Raw genomic sequence first — 13,842 nt, forward strand, 5'->3', positions numbered from 1 at the left:
TGACTGCTTAAGCAAAATATGCTGCATGTATACGGCCTCTCCAGTTGCTTATGATAGTAACATTTGTTAAATAGCAATGCTGTCACTAATCACAGTGACATATTCCCACATGCCCGCAATATGATAACATGGAAGAAACTCATTAGTTACAGTCTGTTAAAAGATCCCTAGCTTTGTTGAAGTGATAGCGAAACCCTGCTTAACAATAAACCTATTTTAACCTTGTTTTATTTTTCACATGTATGAAGTTCATTTATCATTTATTTTAGTCCAATGAAGATGAAGAATGCACGTAAATATTTTCCTCATTTTGAACCAAATGCTGAATTCAGAACTTTGCTAGTTAAAAATTCAAAGTGAAAAGTAAATTTATTATCGAACTGCAAAAATGGCATTATACACCATGCTGAGATTCATTTTCTTGCAGGCAATTCACAGTAGATACAAAGAAACACAGTTTAGTTTAGTTAGTGGGGGGTTTTATCAAATAAAATTTCCAATCTTTTTTTTATGAATGCTATGATGAGTTGTAGTTATTTTCTTTTTGACCATTGTATATATAACAGCGTAACATTTTACCTATCTGATTTTGACATTATATACTTTCTGGTTTTTTTATTGCTGTTTCTATGTCTTTTATATTATCTGTTTGCTAAACTCCTCCTCTGATTTGTATATTCTTTGAAAATCAATAAAAAGATTGAAAAATGAAATGAAGAAACACAAAGAATCAATGAAAAATGGACAACCAATGTGCAAAACAGGAACTCTGTGCAAATACAAAAAAAACTGACAATAAATAAATAAATCATATTGTGAACAAGAGTTGTAGAGACCTTGAAAGTGTGTCCATAGGTTATAAAACCCTTACCTGCCACAGTAAACAAGTATAACAGGATCTTATTTAGGAGAATGATAGATTGCCACACTGGTTGATTATGATTTTTATCATTGTAGAAAATTTGTGATAGATTAATCTGACACCAAGAAGTTACAACAATCTTGTGACAGTATTTCATAGCAGATTATTATTTTTCATTACTTTGTGTGCTATAGGCTTGCCACTTTGCATGAAAATCTATATATACCTGATTTGAGTGATGAGAAGAATAAGCTCATTAAAATTCTAATTTTAAATGACATAATTTACTGTTACATACAAGGAGCAATGTAATAACACAAACAAACACAGAACATACTCTTTAGAGTTAAAGGTAAAAATGAGTGTCTAATGTACAGACAGACATTCGAAGCCAGCACAGACATTTGCATAATGAGTAATACATATAAAATGCTGGAGGAGCTCAGCAGGACTGATGAAGGGTCTTGGCCCAAAACGTCAACTGCTTGTTCATTTCCATAGATACTGCCTGACCCGCTGGGTTCCTCCAGCATTTTGTGTGTGTTACTCTGGAACTCCAGCATCTGCAGAATCTCCTGCGTTTATATTTACATAATGAAGTGCCCTTTTTCTGTCAGCCTACTCCATTTTCATCCTGAACTGCCACCATAATTTATGTTAGAATTAGCTGATTTTAATGAATTACCAATGAAAGTCTTCAACTATGAGAAAAGGAGTACAAAATAAATAGATCCAAAATAAAACAGGTCTTCTTCAAAGATTAAATACTCTGGGTAAAAGATCAAAGCAATACTGAAATGTAAGAGTGAGAGAAAGCGAAAATAGATGGAGAGGAGTGAGAGGTGTAATAAACTTTGGGCTGGCGTTGATATTGATAATAAGAAGAATGTAAAGGGCATTAGGACATGCAAAAGAGTAACATAACTAAAAGGAATTACAGATAAGGGCTGTAGTGGATAAAATAAATCAGAGGAGCTCTTAAAACTGGAAAAAGAAACGATTAAAGAGAAGATACAGTTTATAAATGTAACATCTTTGCCCCCAATTTACCCCCGTTCGCCTAGGGTGAACCGCTGTCACCCCGTCAACAGTGCAGTACTTCAGTGTAAATACAGTGTAATACCCCCCCACCCCCACTTGCAACACAAATATCAGACAATACACCAAAGGCGAGTAAATAATTACTACTTTAGTTATTTCATAGTGATGGGTTAGTGGAAACAGATAACCTAAAGACACCAAGCAATAATTTTAGCAGTTTGTGCATATAATATTTTAATACGTTGGAGCTCACACCTCCGGTTCCATCTACAACAACCTTCCGAGCCTTCAGCCACCATCTGAGTCGGCGATGTCCAGTATCCGCTGCCCTGGAACCGCTGTCCACTCCTCACACGTCTGTCCTCCTCGCTCGCCTCCCGAAAAAGAGCACCCACGATCTCCCGCTCAGTTCACACATACAAGATAGCATAACAATTCTCTATTGGTTAGTTCCCCACCACCCCCATCTGCAGTTATAACCCAAACATTCCAGCTACAGAAATGCATTACAGCATTCAGTAACATTACAGTGAAGCCATTTCATTATCACAATACAGAGAAGCCATTTTGTTAGCCTGAACAGTTAATACCACAGTTAATGGTACTGAAAGCCCTACATAAACAATAGAAAAATGATGTAAATATTGGAGACAGAACCATGGCCAGTACACTAGATAAGTGATTTGTATAGTTTTCATACAAAGCATGGGAGAAGTCACAACATAGGAGCACCAAAGGAAAATCTGGAGATTTTTAGTTAATAAGACAATTATGGGGTATGGGTTTGGTGCAGGAAAAAAAAACGAGCCCATAGCTTTATTGACTAAGAAGGTAAAAGTCTTCAATTGCTTATTCCTGCTGATACCTCTTACGTTCAGAGGTAACTGACAAACTGAATTCAATGCAGATTACTCCCAGGGCCCTGATGATACGTAGCCAAGACTTTTTAGTGGCGGGAGAAAACGTCCAATCCTAATTACTTGAGTTCAGCCTCATGCCTCACGTTTGATTATGTGAAATGTCTTGGAAATGGTGATTTAATGTAGTTTGCAAAGGTTCATCCTTACTAGCCAAAAAGAATGACAATTAACCCTTTCTTTTCCTCTCTACTCACAGCAAATGGTGACATATTTTCATGTGTTTTCTTTGCCAATTTTTGTTCAGTGCTGTGTATGAGTACAGGGTCTGACTGGTAGTGCGGTGGCATCAGCACTGGACTTCAAGGTCCTGAGTTCAAACCCAGCCGGGTCCCAGCCTGGGCAGCAGCAGTAACTGTGTGGAAGAAAGGCCTGGCAATCTACTTCCATATCTTACCATGAAAACCCTCTGGAACCTATGGTCCATGAGGACACAAAGAGTCGGACTCGACTGAACAACTGAACAACAACAATGTATGAATTCTTGATGTACTGCAAGCCGGTGGCATTCCTATACTTCACTAGCTTTCTACTGCGAAAATCCAAATCAATGAACTTCCATTAAAGATGTAATTACTTTCAAATAAATTCGGTACAAACCTTCACAAATGTGCTATGATCCAATGCCTAAACCAGTACCTGTTCAAATAGCTATTAGTTTTGAACCCTGTGCAGGAATGTCAGCTGAGCGTCCAGCAGCGAGGTGGCAGGCATATACAAATACGCTTCCACAGTATGACTTCTTGTGAGATGCTTCAATACTGGCCCAGAGCTATCAAACTCTCTTCAAATGACAAACCATTCAAATGATTCCAGGATTGAACGGCTTATCATATGAAGAGTGTTTGATGGCTCTGGGCCTGCATTCACTAGCATTCAGAAGAATGAGGGGAGATCTAATTGAAACCTGTCAAATGTTAAAAGGCCTCTACCCTAGCAGGGAAGACAGTGGAACAACAATGGCAGGTATTTCTGGGAATAATGCAAAAGGTGCAGGATCGGTTCATTCCAAAGAGGAAGAAAGATCCTAAGGGGAGTAAGGGGCGGCCGTGGCTGACGAGGGAAGTAAAGGGTAGTATAAAAATAAAAGAGAAGAAGTATAACATAGCAAAGATGAGCGGGAAACCAGAGGACTGGGAAGCTTTTAAAGAGCAACAGAAGATAACAAAAAAGGCAATACGCCAAGAAAAAATGAGGTACGAAGGTAAACTAGCCAAGAATATAAAGGAGGATACTAAAAGCTTCTTTAGGTATGTGAATAGCAAAAAAAAAAAAAATAGTTAAGACCAAAATTGGGCCATTGAAGACAGAAAAGGGTGAATTTATTATGGGGAACAAGGAAATGGCAGATGGGTTGAACAGGTACTTTGGATCTGTCTTCACTAGGGAAGACACAAACAATCGCCCAGATGTAACAGTGACCAAAGGAACTAGGGTAAAGGATGAACTGAAGGAAATTTAGGCAAGAAACGGTGTTGGATGAACTGTTGAGTCTGAAGGCTGATAAGTCCCCGGGACCTGATGGTCTACATCCCAGGGTACTTAAAGAGGTGGCTGTAGAAATCTTGGACACATTGGTAATCATTTTCCAATGTTCTATAGATTCAGGAACAGTTCCTGCTGATTGGAGGGTGGCTAATGTTGTCCCACTTTTCAAGAAAGGAGGGAGAGAGAAAACAGGGAATTATAGACCAGTTAGCCTGACGTCAGTGGTGGGAAAGATGCTGGAGTCAATTATAAAGGAGGAAATTACGACACATTTGGATAGCAGTAGAAGGATCAGTCCAAGTCAGCATGGATATGTGAAGGGAAAATCATGCTTGACTAATCTTCTGGAGTTTTTTGAAGATGTAACTATGAAAATGGACAAGGGAAAGCCAGTGGTTGTAGTGTACCTGGACTTCCAGAAAGCTTTTGATAAAGTCCCACATAGGAGATTAGTGGGCAAAATTAGGGCACATGGTATTGGGGGCAGAGTACTGACATGGATTGAAAATTGGCTGGCTGACAGGAAACAGAGTAGTGATTAACAGGTCCTTTTCGGAATGGCAGGCTGTGACCAGTGGGGTACCGCAAGGTTCGGTGCTGGGACCACAGCTGTTTACAATAAACATTAATGATTTAGATGAAGGAATGAAAAGTAACATTAGCAAATTTGCTGATGATACAAAGCTGGGTGGCAGTGTGAAATGTCAGGAGGATGTTATGAGAATGCAGGGTGACTTGGACAGGTTGGGTGAGTGGGCAAATGTATGGCAGATGCAGTTTAATGTGGATAAATGTGAGGTTATCCACTTTGGTGGCAAGAACAGGAAGGAAGATTACTATCTAAATGGAGTCAAGTTAGGAAAAGGGGAAGTACAATGAGATCTAGGTGTTCTTGTACATCAGTCAATGAAAGCAAGCATGCAGGTACAGCAGGCAGTGAAGAAAGCTAATGGCATGCTGGCCTTTATAACAAGAGGAATTGAGTATAGGAGTAAAGAGGTCCTTCTGCAGCTGTACAGGGCCCTGGTGAGACCCCACCTGGAGTAATGTGTGCAGTTTTGGTCTCCAAATTCGAGGAGGGACATTCTTGCTATTGAGGGAGTGCAACGTAGGTTCACAAGGTTAATTCCTGGAATGGCGGGACTGTCATATGTTGAAAGATTGGAGCGACTGGGCTTGTATACACTGGAATTTAGAAGGATGAGAGGGGATCTGATTGAAACATGTAAGATTATTAAGGGATTGGACACGCTGGAGGCAGGAAGCATGTTCCCGCTGATGGGTGAGTCCAGAACTAGAGGCCACAGTTTAAGTATAAGGGGTAGGCCATTTAGAACAGAGATGCAGAAAAGCTTTTTCACCCAGATAGTAGTGGATATGTAGAATGCTCTGCCCCAGAAGGCAGTGGAGGCCAAGTCTCTGGATGCATTCAAGAGAGAGTTAGATAGAGCTCTTATAGATAGTGGGGTCAAGGGATATGGGGAGAGGGCAGGAATGGGGTACTGATTGTGTATGATCAGCCATGATCACAGTGAATGGCAGTGCTGGCTAGAAGGGCTGAATGGCCTATTCCTGCACCTACTGTCTATTGTCTATTGATACAACCCCATATGGAGGGGTTGTTTTCTAAGGTGAGAGAGTCTAGGACCAGAGGACACAGCCTCAGAATAGAGAGGTGTCCTTTTAGAACAGAGGTGAGGAGGAATTTCTATAGCCAAGGAGCGTTGAATCTATGGAATTCTTTGCCACAGGTGGCAGCGAAGGCCAGGTCTTTATATTTAAGGCAGAGATCGATAGATTCTTGATCAGTCAGGGAATGAAGGAATATGTGGAGAAGACAGGAGATTGGAGCTGAGAGGGAAAATGGATCAGCCATGATGAAATGATAGAGCAGACTCGATGGGTCAAATGGCCTAATTCTGTCCCTATATCTTATGGCCGAAGTCCTTTCTAGCCTGCATTCAGCACTGCCAAGTACAAAATGGAAAATGTCAATGCTTCTAAGTTCTGTCATCACCTTTGCCCCGCATTAGTTTTCAAACAGTTGGCTGCTGTGTTCATTTCCTTTCCACTAATTCAAAGTTCACTCCAATGCAAAACACTCCATTCTGCTTAAATTAATTTGTACAAGGACAACATCATTCATTGCTTAAGACTGTGCCGCTTTATCAGTTTCAAATTAATTGTTTGAAACAGATTCAGGCTGAAATATCTGACTCGGGTGACAATGTCATCAGTGATGGATATGTCTTTTTGGATGTGTCTGTCTGAGCCCCTGTCATCCAAGGCTGCATGGAAGAGTTCCTATAGGTCTGGATCTACACTTTAGTCACTAGTCACAAGTGGCTTAGTAGTGCCATTCTGTGCTTTTGAGTTTTAATCCTTTCTTTTCCCAACAAATTATAATTCACTAGTTGTGGTTGCTTTATTTGTAAGATGTCAGGACCTAATCATGAATACATTAAGAGCAGGCCATTCTGACCCCCATGCCTGTTCCTCTGTTAAGTAAGATCAAGTGACATCAGTTTCAGTGCTTCTTTCCCACAGTAACCCAACATGACCTGTTTCCCTCAGTATTCAAAATCATCTGAATAAAATATTCTCAGTAACTGAGCTCCTACAGCCACAAGAGCCATCCTGAACTAATTGTATTTTTAAAGAATTCTGTCCAACTCATCACCTACCCATATTCTGCGATTCCCTTGTACATGAGAAGCAATTTGCAGTGTCCATTGAACCTACCAATTGCAGTAGCCACTGAACCTACCAATTAACATACTAATTAGTGTCTGTAATGTTAAAGGAAACTGGAGCCCTCGGAGGAAATCCATATGGTCAATTGGAATGGGTGAAACTCAAAACATATCACCTATTTCTAGATATGTTTCCATTGGGAGAAGTGGGTGAATATTTGGTCACACTATAAAAACTTAAGAACTAGAAGCAAAAGTTAATAATTCAGCCTGTTCTGCTATTTCTAAAATTGTAGCTGCTCTTTTCTTGCTTGATAAACTTTCTTAGACCACACAATGTTCCTTGATACCCTTTATTTATGAACATCTGTTCATCTGTCTGGAATAAACTCCAGGACTGAGCCTCCACCAATCTCTTGTGGAAAGAATTGCAAAGGTTCCCTTGGGTGCAGAATGTTTTTTTTTTCCATTTCCATCTCAAAGAAGTGACTCATATTTTGAGGCCATGATTCCTAGTTCTACACACTCCAGCCATGGGAATCATCTACTGCACATCTACTCCTCAAGCCCTTTGGAGTTTGTACATCTCGCCTCTCATTACTCTTAACAGAAAAGGTGACAGGTCTTGTTTCTGTAATCTTCTTTCATACAACAAACCTGTCACACCAGAAATCAATCTGGTGAACCTTCCCTCCCTCTTTTGCAGTAAGAGAGGCCCAAAGGGAAGTAATGGCAGTCTGGTAATAAATCTCAGCCTCTTTTTTTTACTGTCATTTTCACCTGAGAAATGAATAATGCTATGATACAGAGCAGAGGAAAATCTGATTTATTTTAATCATTTAAGCAGATCAGTTGAGTTCTTCATAAAAATGTTGTTACAAACTTTGTGAAAATGTTTAACAGTGTAATTAGGTCACTAAACCTTATAATCGAGTTAGTTAAGATTGATGATCAGTTAACATCAGTTATGTTGAATAATAATTAGTTGTAATTGTAACTGAAGTTTCATCATAAAACATATTGTATTAATAAGGTTGGACTATGTCCTTTGGTCTGTGAAATCTGTTCCCTGATTTTGTTTTGCTGGCAGCTATTTATCTTTTGCTGCCAATTTCCTATGCTTGTTTTAAGCCTGTTACATCTTCCTTAACTAAGTAATTTCAATTTTGCCTAAAGAATGATTTTCTGAGTTTGGGCTTGAATCTAATTTTAAGATTTTGCTGAAACACTCAGCAGCTCAGGAACCTACTGAGGGAAGAGGCAAGTCGTTTCATCAGTTTTGGACACTTTCAAGTTTCCAAATTTTTTTGCAGTTTTCTGAGATTTCCAGCTTGCCCACCTCTCTCTCGCTTTGTATGAACCATATTCGGCATTGCTATTTTAACATTCAGTGCTGATTTTTTACAGAAATTGATGAAGATCATTGATGAGGGTAGTGCAGCTGATGCAGTTTGTGTGGACTTGAGTAAAGCATTTAACAAAGTCCTTCATGGTAGGCAGCTCCAGAGAATTAAGTCACATGGGATCTTTGCTGAGATGCCAAATTGGATGCAAAATTGGTTCGGTCCTAGAGGACAGGGGTTAGTGATAGAGTATGTTTTTTGACTGGAGGTCTGCAACCACTGGTGTTCTGCAAGAATTAGAGTTGAGACCTGTTGTTTTTTATACTTATAGGGTGAAAATGTGAGCAACCTTATAAGTAAATTTGCAGATGGGAGGGATATGGAGGGATATAGTGAAGGTATGGGCTGATGGAAGTAGGCAAAGTAACATTTTGACTTGTCTGGATGAGCCAAAGAGCCTGTTTATGTGCTGTAGTGATCTGCGACTCTGTCTGTGATAAGAAAATTGGTGGAGTTGTATATCATGAAGAAGGTTGTCAACCAATACAGCAGGATAAAGATCAGATGGAAGTTTTGAGCAGAGAATTGACAGATGAAGTTTATTCCAGCCAAGTGTGAAATGATACATTTCTGAGTGGTCAAGTATATAAGGAAAGTATATAGTAAATGTCATGACAGAAGGATCTTGGAGTACAAGCTTCTTCAAGTAGTGGTGAAGGAGGCATATAGCACGCTTAACGCATCATTTGGGGCATTGAGCGTTAAGGTTGAGAAATCATGCTTAGCCAATTTTGGCTGAATCATGGCTGAATATGCAGTGCTGGTCACCACACCACTGAAAGGATGTGCAGGTTTTGGAAGAAGTGCAATAGAGATTCAACAGAATGTTGCCTGGATTGAAGTACAATAGTTAAAAGGAAAGAATGGACAAATGTGGATTGATTAAACTAGTGTCAGAGCCTTAGGGACAGTCTAATAGGAATGCAGTGGATTCCGGTTAACTGGGCCATTGGTTAATCGGAGCAGCTGTTTTTTTGGGATGGCTCTTAAAGGCTAAAAACTAAATCGAGAAAGTAGCCAGGATTCAGTTCCTTAAGCTGTTAGGGACATAGTGTCACTTAACTGGGGCAGGAGACGCTGTTGCCAAACAATTTCTAAGTAGCGTCAATCACCCGAACTTGTGAGGCTGTTAGACACTACAGCAAGCTTAGAGTGATCAGTTTTTAAATAGTGACGGGTGTGTGTGTGTGTGTATTCAAAAAACAATGACTTGTGTTACTGACAGTTGGCAAGAAATGAACAGTAAGACAACTCAGAACCGTTTTGCTCACTGCAGTTTCGAGCATTCAGGCTTGGAGATGCCAGAAATGACCAGGATTGAAAATGAAACTATTTCACTACTTCCAACAAGTTAGAAATTACAAAGGTATCGACAAACATCTCGAACGTCAGAATCAGGATCAGGTTTAATATCACTAGCATATGTTGTGAAATTTGTTAACAGTGGCAGCAGTACAATGCAATACATGATATAGGAAAAAAATTTCAGTGGAAATGTTACAATGAAAATGAAGATTTGAAAGAAGCACTCGTCTAAAGCATTGTATGAAGACAGTCCACTAACTGCACTAGGTACCTGCACTAATTTTGTTCATTTACAGTCAAACAAAAGAACACAACAGCTGAATTCCACCATTGGTAACCATAAGGAACTAATATACAGTTTTATATTCACGCACACAATATGCTGGAGATACTCAGCAGGTCAGGCAGGCTCTATGAAAATGAATAAACAGTCTGTTTTAGGCCAAGACATGAGATGTCGACTGATTATTAATGTTCATCGATGCTGCTGAGTTCCTCCAGCATTTTGTATATGTACGCTGGATTTCTAACATCTGCACAATCTCTTGTTCTCACAGTTTTATAATATAGTTATAGAAGTATTGGTAGTGTTCTAATTTTCTCTGTATTTAGTTTAAATACATAAATTGTTACTCATTCAAATGATGGTTTGTCTTTTTATAAATATTTCCAAGAGACTTCAGCTGATTATGATTGCTGCTTAATTGGCCCATATCCCCCAATTAATTGGAATCCACTGTATATAAAATTATGAGAGTCTTAGGGCAGAAAGTGTCTTTTCCCCAGGATGGGAAAATCAGATACTGAGAGCACAGCTGTTATGTAAGAGAGGGAAAGTTTAAAGGAAATTTGCTATGTAGAGAGTGATTAGTGCCTAGAATATACTGCTAGGTGAGGTGGTGGAAGCAGACAGGATAATGTTTGAGAGGCATTTGGACAGATACATGAATTGCTGAGGAATTGCGCTATACAGACCATGTGCAGACAGACAGGTGGCATTAGTTTATATTGATGTCATAGCTGGCATTATCATTGTGGACAGTTAGGCCTGTTCCTATGCCTTACTGTTTTTAAATGTATGAGTTTCTTTTGAATATGGCTTCTTTGAATGTTTTTGCAGTGGATATAATAGACTGATCAATATGCATCTCTTGTTTGTTTACAGATATGGTTACAGAAGTATGGCTATCTTCAAGCTAGTGGACCCAGAATGTCAGTGTTGCGTTCCTCACAGTCCATGCACTCAGCTGTAGCTGCTATGCAGCAATTCTATGGAATTAAAGTTACGGGGACTTTGGATGAAAACACAATAGAGTAAGGAATGTCTGTTTTCCTCTTCAATCTGCATCAGCTCACAAATGCTGCACACCTCTACTTAAAGAAGCCAAACAACGTCTACTTGTAATTCACAGAGCAACATTGCTGTCATTTTCAACACCAGAGAGTATAAGATTTCTCCACTTAATATTGAGGGAAAGTGCCACTTATCAATGTGGCATTTAGTTTTTGGAGCTAGCATGAAATGTAAAATTATCACCTTCTAGATATGCTAAAATGAATATAAAATATGCCAATGAGGAATAGGTGCAAACAGTTTAAAGACACCGTCACTTTGTTGAATTAATGAAAATAGTGTGAACTGAAATGCTATTGGAGTCCAGGGCAATCCTAAAAAGCTAAAGTTGTTAGTGAAAATGAGCATGACTTTACAGTAAGATTGTTTTGGGACAGTTTCCAGTCAAGAATTAAGAATCACTGTTGCAAATAAGAACAAGGTCATATTTTTGGCAAACAGCTGAAAGTCCTAGAAGACAAATGTGATCAGTAATATTAATTTATATTTATTTCAAAATGTTAATAACAGAAGTCCCTTATGAATCCCAATAGTAGAAACAGACCCAACAATTAGACAAATATTTGTTCTTGGTGCTCCTTCCTATAAGGTACATGGACTATAAGGTACTATAGGTCATTGTGAAAACCCCATTTAGATATATGCACTTGGAATTTTGCCAAAAAAACCATTAAGGTAATCTCTGAGTGTGAATTAATGCTGCATTTTAATAAAGTTGATGGACTAAGTACTGAAAATGTATCTGCCTGAAGCTGAGTCAACAGGATTTCAGTGGTGCAGTACACAAGAGCTGAAGTGTCCTGTGTAACAAAGTGACAGGAAGTAGGTTGTCACTCGCATCTCTTAGGATCCAATGATTAGTCCACCTCATCAACAGGAAATAACCTTGCATGGGTTCAACGTTCAAAGTAAATTTATTATCCAAGTGCATATATGTCACCATACACAAGCCTGAGATTCATTTTCTTCTGGGCATGCTCAATAAATCCATAATAAAATAATAACCTTAACAGACTCAGTGAAAGACCACACCAACTTGCGCATTCAACTGGCATATAAAAGACAAACAGCTGTGCAAATGCAAAAGGAAAGAAATAATAATAAATAAGCAATAAATATCAAGAATATGAGATGAAGAGTCCTTGAGAATGAGTCTGTAGTTTGTAGGAATATTTCAATGATAGCACAAATCATAGAGAAAGAGAAAAAAATCATATGTTTTTGTCAACTTTGAGTATGTCATACTGGCCATTTTATACCAAACTTGGTTTATGGCATGGAAAAATAAAAGTAACTATGAAGAAATGAGCTGAAATTGTATCTTCTTGTGCTTTCTGGTATTTAATTTTGAGCAGTTTAATTTCACTCTAATGGCCCAGATTTTACGGGTAAATGTTGATGTTTCTGAATGTATCCATTAGCACCAAAGTTTTTAAATGCAGGTAACTCTAGAATTTAGATGTATGTGCAGTACAATCATTAGCTGAAGTCCCAAGCATACGGATAGGTTTGGAAAGCTGACTGAGCCACTTTGCTCAGCAGGATTGCCCCATACTAACAAGGGGCAAGGGTTGAGGAGAGGAAGGGTGTGGTCTCTCAGATCCTGCACCAGATTAATCCTATTGCAGAAAACGTCATTGCGTTACTACCAGTAGAAATTGTAGGGCTCAAAATCAGAAAAGTAATTCCCTTTTTAACTTATTTTCATTGGAAACATTCAGTCATTTAACACCCTTCACAGATTTTGCAGCTAGCAAAGTGGAGATGTGGTTTTGCTGGCTGCCCGTGTTCTCATGGGGAGCGTGCAGCCTATTTTCTTTTCTGCCCTGCTGTTGCCTGAGCCTCCTTACTGGAGTTTGTTGTGCATTCCAGCCAGTCAGATCGCTTCTTCTTTTCTTTCAGATCTGGTAAATAAGGATGTAAATAGACCACAGGTGGCAATTCTAGATAGCAGGCCTGCTCAAGAACATTTAACCCACTGTGTTTGGTGGTCTTTACACAAGCAGCAATTTTAGGGCATTTTCCTTTCAAATGTTAATACTTTGAAATATCTGTTGCATTTAACTGGAGCCTCTCAGCTGTATGAGGTAAATATCTGTACTACTTCAAATGGTTGAGTGAACTTGGCCTTTTCTCCATGGAGCGACAGAGGACGAGAGGTGACCTGATAGAGTTGTATAAGATGATGAGAGGCATTGGTGGTGTGGATAATCAGAGGCTTTTTCCCAGGGCAGGAATGGCTAACATGAGGGGGCATATTTTTAAGGTACTTGGAAGGAAGTACAGAGGGGATGTTAGTGGTAAGTTTTTCACACAGAGAGTAGCGGATGCGTGGAATGGGGTGCTGATGATAGTGGTGGATGCAGATACAATAGGGTCCTTTAAGAGCCTCTTAGAAAAATAGAGAGCTATGCGCTAGGGAAATTCTAGGTAGTTTCTAGAGTATGTTACATGGTTGGCACAATATTGTGAGCCGAAGGACCTGTAATGGGCTGTAGATTTCAATGTTCTACTCTATCAATAGATCTAAACAAACTGTGTGGTAGCTGTAGTACATTGTATACTGCCTCAAAATATAAATTTCTTTCATCTACAGCTTTATGCCAGTCGTACCAGCTTTAATTAGTGTTATACTCCTTTTTTTAAATCAAAGTATATTGCTTTGAAAAATTAATGACTTAGTGGAGCAGCAGAATGTAAAACTCTGCAAATAATGTAGTATTATTTGTAGAAACAATTAGTCTGCTGTGGCTCCCTAGAACATTACAAAGATTAGGAT

General features: G+C 39.1%; 1 protein-coding gene and 1 long non-coding RNA gene across 3 annotated transcripts in view; one reads left to right on the forward strand and one right to left on the reverse strand.

Moving 5' to 3' along the window:
• LOC132399067 (matrix metalloproteinase-16-like) overlaps positions 1-13,842 on the forward strand; it is a 204,003-nt gene that overhangs the window by 48,624 nt on the left and 141,537 nt on the right. The window contains exon 2 of the mRNA XM_059979008.1: positions 10,875-11,023. Within this exon, the coding sequence (XP_059834991.1) occupies positions 10,875-11,023 (149 nt within the window). The remainder of the gene's footprint in view (positions 1-10,874; positions 11,024-13,842) is intronic.
• Positions 1-13,842, reverse strand: part of LOC132399092 (uncharacterized) — a 55,235-nt gene that overhangs the window by 14,106 nt on the left and 27,287 nt on the right. The window lies entirely within an intron of this gene.

The sequence above is a fragment of the Hypanus sabinus genome, chromosome 1, assembly GCF_030144855.1.
Source record: "Hypanus sabinus isolate sHypSab1 chromosome 1, sHypSab1.hap1, whole genome shotgun sequence".
NCBI lineage: Eukaryota > Metazoa > Chordata > Chondrichthyes > Myliobatiformes > Dasyatidae > Hypanus > Hypanus sabinus.